Genomic DNA, 17,289 nt, shown 5'->3' on the forward strand with positions numbered 1-17,289 from the left:
CCTTCACCCACTTTGCCTCAATTCAGATGACAGACTGCTTCAAGTTTAGTGCACATAAACAATGTCAGATGTATTTGTGTTGTCTTTAATTCTGATGTGTGCCATTATTACGTTCAACTCAAAGTAATTGTGGATTAATTGCTGTATTTTGTCTGAGGTAACTGGAGTGTAAACATAATTTCATTGTTGTTGCACTCATGTAATGACAATGACAATAAATCTCATCTCATCTCATTGTTTCTTTGGGGTTGGATTTTTTTTTTCCTCACAGCTCCTCCTCAGACTTGTGGCTCCTCCTCTTGGTGCTTTGGTCCTGCTGTGTTGGTGCTTGTCATCCAGACCTACTCCATTAGCAGGAGAAGGAGGAGGGAGCACTGAGGAGGAGCAGAGAGGTGTGGAGCCACAGTCAGAAACACAGCTCAAAGGTAAGAAGACACAAAAACCACCAAAGACCAAATTCACCCAAACACCCATGAAAGATTCTGGTTTTGTTTGTTTGTTTGTTTCCCTGGTGTTGATTGGCTCTAAAAATTCTTTGTTGTGGGCATCCAGGGACCCAGTTTAACCTCTGAAATATGTGCAGTTTTATTTCAGATGTGGCAACAGAAACAGTTTATCTGTGGTAATACAGGGACACTTATTGCCTTAATCCAAATAAAAAAAGTCACTAAAACGCACAAAATATAAATAATGTATGGCCTGTGGTCTTATAGTTTTTCAAAATGTGGTGGTGATGGACATGTAATGATCCTGACATTTACTTTGTCTTCTATTTCTGTAACTGCAGACTTTATGAAACCAACATATTTCATGTTTTGTGAGATCAGCTTTATTTTTATTTATTTTTTGTTAATATATATCCATTCCTACATTTGAGCCCTGCAGCATTTTCCAAGAAAAACAGGTTGGGACAGGGCAGTTTATTGTTAAAGGAAGAATTAGTTAATAATATTTACAGCCAGTTTTCTTGGGAAATGTCAGAGGACGAAAACATGAACATTTCCAAGTCACTGAATATTTCTTAGACTTATTTACATCAATCATTCAGAAATACAAACAGTGTGGTACTTTATGGTAAATCTGTGTCAGGTAGGCAGTTCTCAAAAACTAAATGTCCATGCTGGAAGAAGACAAATGAGGGAAGCCACCAAGACACAACTTTGGAAGAATGTTTGGCCTCTGTGGGTGTGAGTGGAGAAACTGGGAACAACATTTTTATTTTATCTTCATTTTACATACAGTCCCTACTTTTTTTTATTTGTGGTTGTTTCTGTTCCATTTCTGAAATTAAAGAACTGCTATAAGGAAAAGTGTTAACATTTTATTGTTTTTCAAACTTTTTAGTAGAACAAACACTAAAAGCAAACTCTTATAGAGAAGGAAAAAATACACAAACGTGCAGAAAAAACAATGCAGACTGATTTGACTCATGATTTTTGAATATAATAAGCAGTAACTTACTTTGAAATAAATGAAACAGAACTGCAGCCTGATAATTTTGAAAAATAAAAATCAGCAGTTTGTATTTTTATTCAGACAAAGAGTTCATTTCGGTCAGCATGGTGTATTAGTGGTTAGCACTGTTGCCTCACAGCGAAAAGGTCGTGGGTTCAATTCCCGTGGCCTTTCTGTGTGGAGTTTGCATGTTCTCCCTGTGTTTGCGTGGGTTTCCTCCCACATCCAAAGGCATGCAGGTTAGGTGGATTGGACTCTTTAAAATTGTCCTTAGGTGTGTGGGTGTGTCTGTGTTTGTTTGTCTGTTTGTGGCCCTGCGACAGTCTGGCATCCTGTCCTGGGTGTACCCCGCCTCACGCCCTATGACTGCTGGGATAGGCTCCAGCAAACAAATGTTCATTCTGGAAATGTGAAATTTAGTTGATGTTCTACATGTCACTGTAACATGTGTGGATGCTATATTCATCTCATGTTCAGCATGTTTGTTTAAAAACACGTCTGATAATGTTGGAACTGCAAGTTGTGAAGTGACCAGTAAAAAAATATTATTTGTCTATGAGCTGTTTTATTTAAATGTCAATGTTTCCTGCTCATGCATGTTGAAAACATGATTTTGTAAATCAGTTTTTAATAACTTTAATGTATTTTTTGTTGTGTGGGCCGCTGAAGAGGAGGTACTGCTGGCCCACCACCACCAGATGGCGCCCTGCTTGAAGTGCGGGCTTCAAGCACGAGAGGGCGTCATAGCAACCGGGAGTGACAGCTGTTACTCATCATCAGCATCAGCTGTCACTCATCCACATCATCACCACCACCTTAAAGGCCGGACTGCAACTCCACCTCCCCGCCGAGAAATCAACTACCAATCAGGTAATTTTCTCTGCTGAACAAAAACCTTGTGTAATAGTCTGAACTTCTTTTGCAGCCGTTTTTCTGTGGTGAGTCCCTTATCTGTGGGATTGGCGCTTGGTGTGATCAGCGACGGCTTCGCTTCACACTCCAACCAGATAAGTGGTTAGACAGGAGCTGCACGAGTGTGTGATTGGAGGTGGAGGTTTTCCCTCCTAACTGTATACAGACTGTGGGATTACTGAGTGTGCAACCTCACACTCATCAGGACTGTCTCTGTTCTCTGCCAGCAGTACCGGGTCTGACTGCTGAAGACAGCGGCCACCTGGGGCGCAGGGCTTGGCGGCTCCGGTGTTCTTCAACTCCGTTGGCGGTGGAAGCTGTGTGGATCCGGCTCTTCTCTCGCCAGGCGTCTTCTATCGTCGAGCCTGCCCACACGTCACCTGGTGTATGATTGACAGTCACTATATTGTTATTGTCTGTACGTCGTTGTGCGATTCACAACATTAAATTGTTACTTTTGGCTTATCCATTGTCCGTTCATTTACGCCCCCTGTTGTGGGTCCGTGTCACGACACTTTCACAACATTTTTCCTTATTTACAAAAATGCTAAAGATATTATTCTTTTATAAAAATTTGGCAAAATGTATGTAACTCAGGTCTGAGGGACTTCTGGATAATATGCTGCCATTGCAATCTGTTTCCATAAAAAACAGATTTTTGGTAGCTGACAATCACAGTCTGTAGTGAGTTAAATTATTAGGCCTGAATAAATCCTAAATCAACAAATTACTGGTTACCATGGTAACCACAGTGTTTAAATTATTTCCTCTTGTTCATTCTACCTATGTTTGCACACATAATTTAAATGGAGTCCAACATTAACTTTCTGTAGGCAGTAAATGATATTTAATGTTTTCCTGTAATATGAAATTTTACAAAATTTTAGAATACATATACTTTCATTTAGAGCCAAACTTTACATGTACAACATGAACATTATGTGAATGTTCGCAAACACACTCAACATTAAGCATACATTCTATGAACATTTGATTTTTATAAATGTTTGCTTACGTTTGTCTAATGTTTGCTTCCATGGAAACATTAGACAAACATGACAAAATTATATGAACGTTCATAAACTTGCTGAACAGTAAACAAACATTCTGTGAAGGTTTGTTTGATGTTTGCAAATGTTTGCTTCCAGGTGGGAAATCTTGAATTACTTTTCATTTTTCTGCCCACTGATGTGTGTGTGAAGGGCCCATCATATCGAGCCAATGGCCTCTGACTACAGGCACTGATTGGCTGTTAGCCCAAACCACTCTTTTAAAATATGAATCTCTGCGAGGACAGGATATTGAGGCGTAGTTGGGGGGAGGAGAGTTTCCAGTTTGGTGGGCTCAGAGTCTCATCACTGCTTTTTGCAGATGATGTGGTCCTGTTGGCTTCATTGGCCTTTGACCTCCAACACTCACTGGATCAGTTCACAGTCGAGTGTGAAGCGGCTGGAATCAGGATCAGCACCTCTAAGTCTGAGGCCATGGTTCTCAGCAGGAAACTGATGGATTGCCTGGATCATTCAGGATCTGTCATCACCTTGGGATGTGAACTGCTCTCTGTTGGCCTCCTGCTTTCTACAAAGCTGACTAATGTTTGCTGTTGTGACGCTGTTCCAACCCAAAACGTTCGTGATGTCTGTCTAAAGATTACATGGAAACAAACATCAATGAAATCTTCATAGAATGTTCATGATGGTTCATGTTGACTGGTGGTTGGCTCTCACTGCGGTATTGTATCACTTCCTGTTCCGGAGCACAGCGGTGTTTTTCTGTATCTGTTAGCTGTTTAATCTGTGCAGTTAGATTGATCTAGTTAACTAGATAACGATTTGTTTCACAGTGTAATCTTCACGTGCCTTAACTAAAGCACTCCCTCTGCTGAATCACCTCTAAATTATTCACACATTATTCACTTTGTGTGTTTTTAGGAATCCGCTAGCTTAGCACAGCTACTAGCTCTTAGTCGGTTTAGCATGGCGGCTTCTCCTGTCTCTCCCGCACTTCTCTGCTCTGGGTGTGAAATGTTTAGTTATTCCTCGGCCTCCTTTAGCAGTAATGGTACTTGTAATAAGTGTAGCTTATTCATAGCTTTGGAGGCCAGGCTGGGTGAATTGGAGACTCGGCTCCGCACCTTGGAAAATCCTACAGCTAGCCAGGCCCCTGTACTTGGTATGGACCAAGGTAGCATAGCCACTGTTAGCTATCGCCCAGCAGATCCCGAGCAGCCGGGAAAGCAGGCCGACTGGGTGACTGTGAGGAGGATGCATAGTCCTAAACAGAAGCCCCGTGTACACCGCCAACCCGTTCACATCTCTAACCATTTTTCCCCACTCAGCAACACACCCGCTGAGGATCAAACTCTGGTTATTGGCGACTCTGTTTTGAGAAATGTGAAGTTAGTGACACCAGCAACCATAGTCAATAGTCTTCCGAGAGCCAGAGCAGGTGACACTGAAGGAAATTTGAAACTGCTGGCTAAGGCTAAGCGTAAATTTGGTAAGATTGTAATTCATGTCGGCTGTAATGACACCCGGTTGCGCCAATCGGAGGTCACTAAATTTAACATTGAATCAGTGTGTAACTTTGCAAAAACAATGTCGGACTCTGTAGTTTTCTCTGGGCCCCGCCCCAATCGGACCGGGAATGACATGTTTAGCCGCATGTTCTCCTTGAATTGCTGGCTGTCTGAGTGGTGTCCAAAAAATGAGGTGGGCTTCATAGATAATTGGCAAAGCTTCTGGGGAAAACCTGGTCTTGTTAGGAGAGACGGCGTCCATCCCACTTTGCATGGAGCAGCTCTCATTTCTAGAAATCTGGCCAATTTTCTTAAATCCTCCAAACCGTGACTATCCAGGGTTGGGACCAGGAAGCAGAGTTGTAGTCTTACACACCTCTCTGCAGCTTCTCTCCCCCTGCCATCCCCTCATTACCCCATCCCCGTAGAGACGGTGCCTGCTCCCAGACCACCAATAACCAGTAAAAATCTATTTAAGCATAAAAATTCAAAAAGAAAAAATAATATAGCACCTTCAACTGCACCACAGACTAAAACAGTTAAATGTGGTCTATTAAACATTAGGTCTCTCTCTTCTAAGTCCCTGTTGGTAAATGATATAATAATTGATCAACATATTGATTTATTCTGCCTTACAGAAACCTGGTTACAGCAGGATGAATATGTTAGTTTAAATGAGTCAACACCCCCGAGTCACACTAACTGCCAGAACACTCGTAGCACGGGCCGAGGCAGAGGATTTGTAGCAATCTTCCATTCCAGCTTATTAATTAATCAAAAACCCAGACAGAGCTTTAATTCATTTGAAAGCTTGACTCTTAGTCTTGTCCATCCAAATTGGAAGTCCCAAAAACCAGTTTTATTTGTTATTATCTATCGTCCACCTGGTCGTTACTGTGAGTTTCTCTGTGAATTTCCGGACCTTTTGTCTGACTTAGTGCTTAGCTCAGATAAGATAATTATAGTGGGCGATTTTAACATCCACACAGATGCTGAGAATGACAGCCTCAACACTGCATTTAATCTATTGTTAGACTCGATTGGCTTTGCTCAAAATGTAAATGAGTCCACCCACCACTTTAATCATATCTTAGATCTTGTTCTGACTTATGGTATGGAAATTGAAGACTTAACAGTATTCCCTGAAAACCCCCTTCTGTCTGATCATTTCTTAATAACATTTACATTTACTCTGATGGACTACCCAGCAGTGGGGAATAAGTTTCATTACAGTAGAAGTCTTTCAGAAAGCGCTGTAACTAGGTTTAAGGATATGATTCCTTCTTTATGTTCTCCAATGCCATATACCAACACAGGGCAGAGTAGCTACCTAAACTCTGTGAGTGAGATAGATTATCTTGTCAATAGTTTTATATCCTCATTGAGGACAACTTTGGATGCTGTAGCTCCTCTGAAAAAGAGAGCCTTAAATCAGAAGTGCCTGACTCCGTGGTATAACTCACAAACTCGTAGCTTAAAGCAGATAACCCGTAAGTTGGAGAGGAAATGGTGTCTCACTAATTTAGAAGATCTTCACTTAGCCTGGGAAAAAGTCTGTTGCTCTATAAAAAAGCCCTTCGTAAAGCTAGGACATCTTACTACTCATCACTAATTGAAGAAAATAAGAACAACCCCAGGTTTCTTTTCAGCACTGTAGCCAGGCTGACAGCTCTATTGAGCCGAGTATTCCTTTAACTTTAACTAGTAATGACTTCATGACTTTCTTTGCTAATAAACTATTAATAATTAATAAAATATAATTAATTAAAAAGCTATATATATATATATATATATATATATAGATAGATAGATAGATAGATAGATAGATAGATAGATAGATAGATAGATATAGATATAGATATATCTATATATATCTATATCTATATAGATATAGATATATATATATATACGAGGTCTGTTAGAAAACTATCTGACCTTATTATTTTTTTCAAAAACCATATGGATTTGAATCACGTGTGATTGCATCAGCCAAGCTTGAACCTTCGTGCGCATGCGTGAGTTTTTTCACGCCTGTCGGTTGCATCATTCGCCTGTGAGCAGGCTTTGTGTGAGCAGTGGTCCACCCCTCTCGTCAGATTTTTATTGCGAATAAATGTCTGAACGTTTTGGAGCTTTGCTGCATCAAATTTTTCCAGAAACTGTGAGAGACCTCCAGGTGGACACCATTCGGAAAATTCAGATGGCTTTCAGGGACGATTTTATGGGGATTACACAGATTAAGGAGTGCTCCAGCCGGTTTAAAGACCGCCCACAGCTTCTGAGAGCGCAGTCCAAGCGCCGATCGACACGCTGAAACCCCGCTGAAACAACCAGATCATTTCCAAAGTGAAGGCTTTGTTGATCGACATCTGACTTCCACAGAAATGGCAGAAGACGTGGACATCAGTACTTTTTCAGCCCATTCCACTGTTACAGGAGTTTTTTTCATGGAAAGAGAAGCGGAGGGATGCGCCACGGAGCCGCTCATGGCGCAGACAAAAGCACCTCCGTGTTGGTCTCACAGGAAGGCTTTCAGATGGCTTTCAGACGGCTTTCGGTGGCTTTTCAGTCGTGTGACTATCCGAGAAATTGTGGATGAGCTGGACATGTCAGAACATGTCTTGTGAGGCTTCATCACAGCGTTGCTTTGCGCCATGCAGCTCCGTCCCAACGCGCGCATTTCTCCGCTCCTCTTTCCATGACAAAAACTCCTGTAACAGTGGAATGTGCCGTTCATTTCCAAACTGAACGCTGTGGTGATCCGGGATGTCGTCTGACTCCCACAGAAATTGCAGAAGATGTGGACATCAGCACTTTTTTGGCACATTGAGACAGACCTGCGGAGAAATGCGTGCATCAGGACGGAGCCGCATGGTGCAAAACAACGCAGTGATGAAGCCTCACAAGACATGTTCTGGCTTGTCCAGGTCATCCACAATTTCTCGGATAGTCACACGACTGAAAAGCCACCGAAAGCCGTCTGAAAGCCGTCCTGTGAGACCAACATGGAGGTGCTTTTGTCCGCGCCATGAGCGGCTCCGTGGCGCATCCCTCCACTTCTCTTTCCATGACAAAAAGTCCTGTAACAGTGGAATGTGCCGAAAAAGTACTGTTGTCCACGTCTTCTGCCATTTCTGTGGAAGTCAGATGACGTCCCGGATCAACAAAGCCTTCACTTTGGAAATGATCTGGTTGCTTCAGTGGGGTTTCAGCGTGTCGATCGGCGCTCGGAGTGCGCCACGCTCTCAGCCGCTGTGGGCGGTCTTTAAACCGGCTGGAGCACTCCTTAATCTGTGTAATCCCCATAAAATCGTCCCTGAAAGCCATTTGAATTTTCCGAATGGTGTCCACCTGGAGGTCTCTCACAGTTTCTGGAAAAATTTGATGCAGCAAAGCTCCAAATCGTTCAGACATTTATTCGCAATAAAAATCCAACGAGAGGGGTGGACCACTGCTCACACAAAGCCTGCTCACAGGCAAATGACGCAACCGACAGGCGTGAAAAAACTCACGTATGCGCACGAAGGTTCAAGCTTAGCTGATGCAATCACACGTGATTTAAATCCATATGGTTTTTGCAAAAAATAAAAAGGTTGGATAGTTTTCTAACAGACCTCGTATATATGAGGTCTGTCAATAAAGTATAGGTCCTTTTTATTTTTTTTCAAAAACTATATGGATTTTATTCATATGTTTTTACGTCAGACATGCTTGAACCCTCGTGCGCATGTGTGAGTTTTTCCACGCCTGTCGGTGATGTCATTCGCCTGTGAGCACGCCTTGTGCGAGGTGTGGTCCAGCCCCCTCGTCGGAATTCCTTTGTCTGAGAAGTTGCTGAGAGACTGGCGCTTTGTTTGATCAAAGTTTTTTCAAAACCTGTGAGGCACATCAAAGTGGACACGGTTCGAAAAATTCAGCTGGTTTTCGGTGAAAATTTTAACAGCTGATGAGAGATTTTGAGGTGATACTGTCGCTTTAAGGACTTCCCACGGTGCGAGACGTCGCGCAGCGCTCCCAGGCGCCGTCGTCAGCCTGTTTCAAGCTGAAAACTTCCACATTTCAGGCTCTATTGATCCAGGACGTCGTGAGAGAACAGAGAAGTTTCAGAAGAAGTCGGTTTCAGCATTTTATCCGGATACTGTTAAAGGAGATTTTTTTAATGAAAGACGTGTGAACGGATTGTCGCGGCCGCAACGCGCCGCCACTGGAAAAACACCTCTGTTGGAAGCCTTAAGGACAAGTTGGAACATGCCCAGCTGTTAAACTATTTCTCAGATACTCACTCCACTGAAACCCATCAAAAGCCGCCTGGATTTTACAAATGGTTATCAACACGGAGGTGTTTTTCCTGTGGTATTTTGTACTATAGATTGTAGGAAGTTTATCAAGTGTGTTTCATATAATTGTGTTGTGTGGTATCTCCACGAAAAACCTTGTTTACTAGAGTTTGCAATACAGGATTTCCTTGGTTTGTAAGCAGGGATTTAGGAATAACGAACGCTGATTTATTAGAAAACTAGACAAAGGAAAGAAGGAGAAAACTACAATACTAAGAATTCTTGGGGGTGGAGCTTTTAACCCTTTAAAAGCCTGCGCCCCAGGAAATCGGCCTCTTACGCCCTTTTTCTTCTCTTCTCTTCTGCTCGGCCCTTCTCTTCGTATCTTGGGTCCTGAGATGCTGCCTCAGCCGTCTAGATTTATGACCCTTTGTCTACAACCACGTGTGGCTTAAAACCTATTTCTTGTTTGTGTGCACCAAAAAGAAATGACTTTTTCCTTTTTTCTACAGATAACTTTTGCTCAACTTTTGTAAAGTTAAATGCGCAGGCGCATTTAATTTCCTTTGATGATTTTTTCAAATTAAAACATTTTCTTAAACTCCAATTTCCTCTCGTGAGCATTTTTCTCACAAAGTCAACTATTTTTGTATTGATTTTTGTGATTTTATCCGGCTTCTAAAAATGACGATGGAAGAAGAATTTTTGTTTTTGTGACTAGAAAATAAAACACTCAAGCGTTTATTCTGATGATCCCAGACTACAAGCGCTGCAGAGATAAAAACATCCAGGTCAGCTAAGCCGCAACAGAGAGTGAACTGCCGTTGCAAGTCACAGACTTGTCACAGACTGACAGAGTCAAATTTTATACCTTTATACCTTTGCCAAGGTACCGGAGACAGCTGTGCGGACGGACGGTTCCTCGACTGAAAACCAGACGACTTCCAGCATCGGACCTCACGGAGACCAGCTGCACTGCGCCTCCAAGTAAGACCGGGGCATGATGTCAGAGATAAACAGAGTGGCTTTATTTAATTCTGTTCACTGGCACTAATCTTCTCTCACGTTAATAAATACCAAAATAGATTACATGCTGATTAGGATGAATTTCATTCCTAAAACTCCCGCTACTAAACTAAATTATCTGAACGTCATATAATCACTGCTCATTGAATTTCATCATCATCAAATTGCTTACTGTGATACGTCCTGTTATTTAACTCCTGCCTGCAGGGGCGGTCCTGGAGGCAGGCCGACCGGGCGGGGGGGGGGGGGGGGGCGGTTGGGGGGTGGCACGAGCGTGCGGGAAAAAAAAAAAAAAACAAAACAAAAAAAGAAAAACGGGGTGGGGGGGTTGTCCTGACGGGGGGGTTCGTGGTTACGTTACGGCAGAGCGCCCCCCCCATCTCACCTCTCGCGTTAGGTGAGCAATGCTGCACAGTGCAGAGTTTGTGCAGGGGGAGGGGGGAATCATTCAATGTTTGGATGAGGAGGTGGTCGAAACGGAGTAAAACATAATCATGGATAGGAAACGATCAAAGCCATCAAGTGCTCAATTTCGAAAGAAAAAGAAAGAAGAAAAGGAGAAACGAGCAAAGGAAAAAGGTATGTATTGATTTACTTATTCCCGCAGCGTCACAGTGCTTTAAACAGTGTGGACGCTGAGTCCACACTGTTTAACAGCGAAGCAAAGACTGCCGCGAAACGAGACGAGTCATTGGATAAATGCTGGGCTTTGTCCCGCCCATCGGACGCTCAGCGTGTTTGGGGGTCTATGGGGCAGTGGGCGGGCCTCAGCTGGACCGGGTGCTCAGCTTCTGCATGATGATTGGATGATCTGTCTGAGGCTGAATCCCTTTTTGATTGACAGCGAAATGAGCGAATCAGCGATCTTTTGGTGTAAACATCCGTGGGAGCATTTTTTAATTTTCATTTTGTTCTGAGTTGAACCGGAGACTTTCCTAATCGTCTTAGCGGCATTTTCTTTGTTAAAAACCACTAGCGACAAATCAAGCTTCTATTTCCGGTGGGTTTTTTTTGTAGCTGCTTGTGTTTGCAGACTGACTTCTATCACTCTTTCTGTCTTCTATCTCAGTTTCTGTTCCTACCGAGCAGCGGGTGCTGCTGAGCTCCTCCACCGTCACAAAGCGCTCACAGGCGGATACACTTCACACGAGCCTCGCGCCAGTTCCAGCTAGCGAGCTAGCTAGGTAGCAAGCTGCACATAATGGCAGACAGTTTGAATGTTGTGGATTTTGGTGAAGCCATTTGATAGTCTTCCTTATGAAGAAGCCGTGGCTGCTGTCATGGCTTCAGCTCTCAATGGTTTGCAGGCCAAAGTTAAAGCAACAGCCCCCAGGTCAATGTTTGTGCATTGATATGCACACAGACTGAATCTGGTTCTGTCTCAGGGGGCTAAATGCAGAATATTTTTTGCATCACTCTCTGGGTTTGCCACATTTTTCTCTAAATCCACAAAGAGGATGTCTTTTCTTGAGTCTGCAGGCTGCTCAAGGTTGCCCAGAAATGCTGCTACTGGATGGACTTTCACATCACGGATAGTGAGCACTGTGGCAAACAATTATGATGCCTCCTGCAAACTTTTGTATATAGACTGTTTTCCTCTTACTTCTTTTGCACTGCTTGTTATTTATGACAAATTATTGCGGTTTGCCATTTTTGCCTTTAAAAGTGTTAACTTCTTCACTTGTTGCTTCCTGTTACTTATGATACACAATAGTGTTTGTTATTTCTTCTTGTGTGTACAGTAATGGGTATAGAATTTACCTCTGTCGTTAGTTCATTTATTTACGATACATGATTGTGTTTTACCATTTTTGCCACTTTAATGTATAGGTTTTCTTTGGTACATTTTTTGTCACTTCATGGTATTCTGTAATATACAGATTAACTTCTTTTGTTATTTATATGGTGCGACCTTAATGGAGGTTTAAGTCTTGTTCATTATGGTGAATGATACTCTATGATAATGCAAAGTGCACTCTGTTGGTAAAACTGAATGACGTGCAATATTTTGACCATCGGGTGGTGCTGTAGTGCAGTTGTGCTTTCTTAAATACCTGTACTGTACATAGTTGTAATATGAAGTCACTGAGTCTTTTGTTTTTTATGTTCAAAAACTTTATTGAAGTAATTATTGTTTATCTTTGTGTTTGTTATTGTAGTAGACATTAAAACCGGAAATTTGTTCTTGAAAATAGCTGTTGTGAGTTAATTTGTGGGATTGTGGGTGTTCTGGACAAAGTTAGTGTTTTCATGGAAGGTGGTGGCCATGTTAGTGTGCACAGGGGGGCACGCAGGGGGTTTCGCCCGGGGAGTAAATCACTCTAGGACTGCCACTGCCTGCCTGAGTTAAATAAATATCTTAAACGTGTGAAGTTGTCTGTGATTTGTATGGTTTTACAGAGGGTGTCAGATCTGAGACTGAGTAATTAGACTGAGACAAATCAGTGAATGTTTAAATTAAAGTACCTATGCTTCAAATAGCTGGTGCCCTTCTTCGAGGTAAAATGATCCACAAGTGACAATTTCAAATATCCTAAAACATATATTATATTCTTCCTGATTCTGCTACATCAGCAAACATGCTGAACATGAGATGAATATAGCATCCACACGTTACAGTGACATGTAGAACATCAACTAGATTTCACATTTCCAGAATGAACATTTGTCCAGGGTTTACTGTTTAGCTCAGGCCTCGTTTGAGGAAGACTTCATGTCACAGTCGAACAGTGTTTGGTGGAAACTGTTACCATAACAACATATTTCTTGCTTTCTGATTCCTTTAATTTAGGCTGTTTAATTCATGTTTGCAGTGAGGCATGATATTATAATTATCCAGGGTAAAACATCTACATTGTACACAATATAATTGTAAAACCTGGATACAATCATTTCTGTATGTAAAATGCAACATTCTCATTCTGGTCAAAAAAAAAAAGCATCAGTGATCATTGTGTATAATTTCCTGTAATCACATGATACATTCAAGTATTGCAAATTAAGTTAACAAATTTCTAGCACAAGTGTTTGGTTCTTTCATGGTTAAAGACAGAGGTGCAGGTTTATCAGCTCAGAGAAATGCTGTCTCACAAAAGTACTGTAATAAATGGGTCATAAAATGTCTGAAACACTATAGTGCCTTATTTTTAAAAAGTTTCACCAACATTATCAGAGGATATAAGTCAAATGAAAAGTGGTTTGTGTACATAGATCTGTTTAACATTAACTTATTTTGTTAACAATATGTTTGCACCTGCTTCACAGTTGCTTGCAGTACTCCCAACAAAACAGCTGGTGGCAGTAGTGCACGGAGTTGGGTTAAAACATGCTGTTTAACAAAAGAGAAGAAGAAGACTTAGCTGACTAACAGAGCTGCACTCTGTTCTGTTTTGGCAAATAAAAGTTTGTGTTCAACAAGTTAATTCGCCTGTTCACTCTCTATACTACGGTTAAGCAATCACTGAGCAGAAGAGGAGACTCACGCTTTGTTTTGTCAGCTGTGTCTGTATCATGGACCAAGCAGAGGGTCGCCCCTTTGAGTCTGGTCTGCTTGAGGTTTCTTCCTCAAATCATCAGAGGGAGTTTTTTCTTACCACTGTCGCCTGTGTTCTTGCTCTGGGGGTTGGTAAGATTAGACCTTACTTGTGTCAAGCACCTTGAGGCTGCTTTGTTGTGATTTGGCACCATATAAATGAAATAAATTTAACTTGAAAGAATAAAACCAAGAATTCCATAACTCAAAATGATAACTAAACTACAGATATCAATAATCAGAACCCCAGAAGAACAAAGAGAGATCGCACGGAGGAGAACTGACAAAACAGGACGGGGCAACTACAGGTGAACACACACACCTGCAGACAGCAGGAACAAACAGGTGCTCAAGCAGGGAAGCACAAAGGACACACACATGGAATCAGACATGCAACAGGGAGACAGACATGATTACACATACCCACAACAGACAGCCAGGACACACCCACACACAGGGAGCAGGGAGACAGGTGGATATGGACTAGGACAGACAGCAGGGAGGCTCACATAACAGAAAAGACATGAAGACTTGGGTCAGAACAAAAAAAACCCGATGAGACGATGACCCCACAACAAACACAAACACTGACTAAAAACTGAAGCTGTTCGCCACATCATCCATATTATAATTTTTATTATCATTATGAATGAGATACTTAAGATCATTTCTTTATATATGGCTATTTCTCCTAATACTGTCTAGTATACTCCATATTCCTTTAATATTGTTTCCTGTAAGCCTGAATCTGTGTGAAGCATCAAGAATCTTGTTTCATTGGAAGAGATGATGATGATGATGATGATGACCAGTACCAGCACCACCTGGGATCAGTCATGCTGAGGTCACCGTGTTCTTGGACATACAACCTTGATCACTTGTCATCATCAAGTCCTAAATTTAAAATTGTAGAGTTTAAAGTCCGTTTATTTGGAAGGAAGCTCTAAAAGACATTTCATTAACTGATTTGCAAGTGAAGTTGCGCTTTGTGGAAACACATTTCACTAATTTCCTGTTTGACTGGTTTGATTTTTTTCTGTTTGTCTCACAGCTCTCATCTCTTCAGCCCCACAGAGGAACACCAAGGATAAAGACGCAGATCCACGGCAATCTTGTTGATCATGGAACATCACAGATTGAATCTGAGGACCATGACTTTCCTGATCATCCTGCTGGGAGCAGCAATGGTGCTCTTTTACGGATGGTATGTCCAGCACAAGTGCAGCAGTGTCACAGAGTCCAACAACAGAGTTCATGTGTTGGTGCTCACGTCGTGGCGATCAGGTTCCTCTTTCCTGGGTCAGGTGTTCAGCCAACACCCGTCGGTGTTCTATCTCATGGAACCCGGGTGGCACGTGTGGACACAATTGAGGGTTGGTGCACGGAAAACCCGGATGGCTGTAAGGGATCTGTTACAAAGCCTATTCCAGTGTGACTTCTCAGTAATGGAGTCTTACCTGGAACAGACGTCTCACATCTCCAACTTGTTCATGTGGAGTCACAGTCGAGCACTGTGCTCGCCTCCAGCCTGCTCTCTCACACCGCGCAACCAAATAAGCAACCAGACTGAGTGCCTCAAAGTGTGTGGCACTCAGGGCCTGGAGGGGGCGCAGGATGCCTGCAGCACTTACAGCTATGTGGTGTTGAAAGTATGTCGAGTGCTTGAGCTGGAATCCCTCTACCCACTTCTCCAGGACCCAAGTCTAGACCTTCACATCATCCACTTGGTTCGAGACCCGAGGGCAGTGGTGCGGTCCAAAGAGTTGGTATTTGGAAACTTTTTCATTGATAATGACATGGTCCTGGAGCAGAGAAATGTCACAGTGGAGGAGGTGCAGTATGAAGTCATGCGGGAGATCTGTAATAGCCACGTGCGCATCACTGATAGAGCTCTTGTGAATCCCCCTCCCTTTCTTGAAGGCCGTTACAAGTTGGTTCGCTATGAGGATGTGGCGATTAACCCACTGGAAGAGATAAATGCCTTGTATGAGTTTGTTGGTCTGGGGATGACCAGCACACTGGCAGACTGGATCTACAGGGTGACACATGGCAAAAAACTAGCCCCTGGAAAAGAAGCCTTCCAAATTACTTCCCGAAGTGCTGCAGATGTTTCACAGGCCTGGCGCACCGCTTTACCATACAATAAGGTGAAACGGATCCAAGACGTGTGTAAGCCAGCCATGACATTGCTCGGCTACAGAACAGTTAACAGTGAAAAAGAGCAAAAGAACCTTGACTTGGATCTGCTGGTGCCACAGGAACCATATCAGCTGGTTACCAGCAAAAACGGAGAACCCCAATAAGCTGTAAAGTTTGAACCCGACTTCAGAAGGTCACACGTGCTGGTCTTATGCTCACGTTCCTCTGTAGAGTGTTCACACAGACTGACTCAGCCGAGGGAACACTGTCACCCTCTTAAAACTGTCAAAACCGATTAATGGCCACTGAATTCATTTTTCTTAATGTAGCCCAAAATCACAGCATGACTTCAGATTGTGCACAACATGTGATGCCCTCTATGTTGAGACTTCTTCACCGGGTTCAGAGAACTCCATGGACAGGCACCAGGCTGCAGCTCAGGGTTACGGCCCTCCTCGTGCCTCTGTCACTGTAGGGGTGGGAGATCATCCTCAGCCTTTTCTTCTCCTTCCTTTCCCCCTCCTCAACATGTTGCTCCGTCTCCACCACAGACCTCCCCTCTGCTTCTGAACCAGACCTCTTGGTTCTGCCGCTGCACCCCTTGCCGCTGCCAACTTTCTTTTAGGAGGCATACTGGAGCTTCTCTTCAAAAATATCTGGAGTTGGCCGCGAGTGAGAGGCCTGCATGCAGCCCGCTAGCGTTTTTATACTGACCGCCGCCTATCGGCCGTTTGGAACGCCGTTTTAACCGGGAGGTGGCGTTTAGAACAGCGTACTGTCCGCTAGTGCCACCATTTTGTCTGCCTCTGTCGCCGGTTAAAACGCTGTTGTGTACGCCGATGTGGACTCTATCTCCATTTTATACACCATTGATTAGGGATACAATGCCGGCCGCCGAATAACGGTGGTGTAAACTGCGTGACTACAGGAAGGGACAGGATGAAACGGCGATTAAAAAGTATCAAACGCCGTTGTTCGCCCTGTTTCTGTCATCACGCGAATTCTCCGGGAGCGCTCCTGGAATTATTCAACATGTTGAATAATTTTTTCGACGATTCCCGGTGAAGCCGGAAGTAAGCCACGCCCCCTAGCGCCAGCGTTAACAATGGCGTTTGATCCCTAAGATGGCCCGGAGGAGCCAAAAACTCTTCTGGGATGCTTCCGGGAGCTCTTACCATCTATGTGTAAACGGGGCTTAAGTTTCAGCAGAGGATGAGTTTCAGAGGGTGTGAGGATCTCACATTGACAAGATGTTCAGTGATTTTCATTCAGAGAAATCTGATTAGATTTCTTACATTACAGACAGTGGTGGGCACAGTTCCGATAAGCCAATAACCGATACTTATCGAAGATAATGTTTTCATTATCAGATTATCTTTTTAGATAACTTTAAAAACCATTATCGGACTAATTATCTTGCGATACATTTT

At 42.9% G+C, this 17,289-nt stretch overlaps 1 protein-coding gene across 1 annotated transcript; it reads left to right on the plus strand.

Annotated features, from left to right (window-relative positions):
* The first annotated feature begins 406 nt into the window (after nucleotides 1-406).
* LOC117515004 (carbohydrate sulfotransferase 6-like) lies at nucleotides 407-16,028 on the plus strand. The gene is made up of 2 exons (XM_034175564.1): nucleotides 407-425; nucleotides 14,772-16,028. The coding sequence occupies exon 2, from the start codon at nucleotides 14,842-14,844 to the stop codon at nucleotides 16,021-16,023; it is 1,182 nt and encodes a 393-aa protein (XP_034031455.1). The 5' UTR covers nucleotides 407-425; nucleotides 14,772-14,841; the 3' UTR covers nucleotides 16,024-16,028.
* The last annotated feature ends 1,261 nt before the right edge of the window (nucleotides 16,029-17,289 follow it).

The sequence above is a fragment of the Thalassophryne amazonica genome, chromosome 8, assembly GCF_902500255.1.
Source record: "Thalassophryne amazonica chromosome 8, fThaAma1.1, whole genome shotgun sequence".
NCBI classification, from domain to species: Eukaryota; Metazoa; Chordata; class Actinopteri; order Batrachoidiformes; family Batrachoididae; genus Thalassophryne; species Thalassophryne amazonica.

Bases quoted from the DNA above. Each gene is read 5' to 3' on its own strand.
- LOC117515004 (XM_034175564.1), top strand. From the start codon at position 14,842: ATGGAACATCACAGATTGAATCTGAGGACCATGACTTTCCTGATCATC.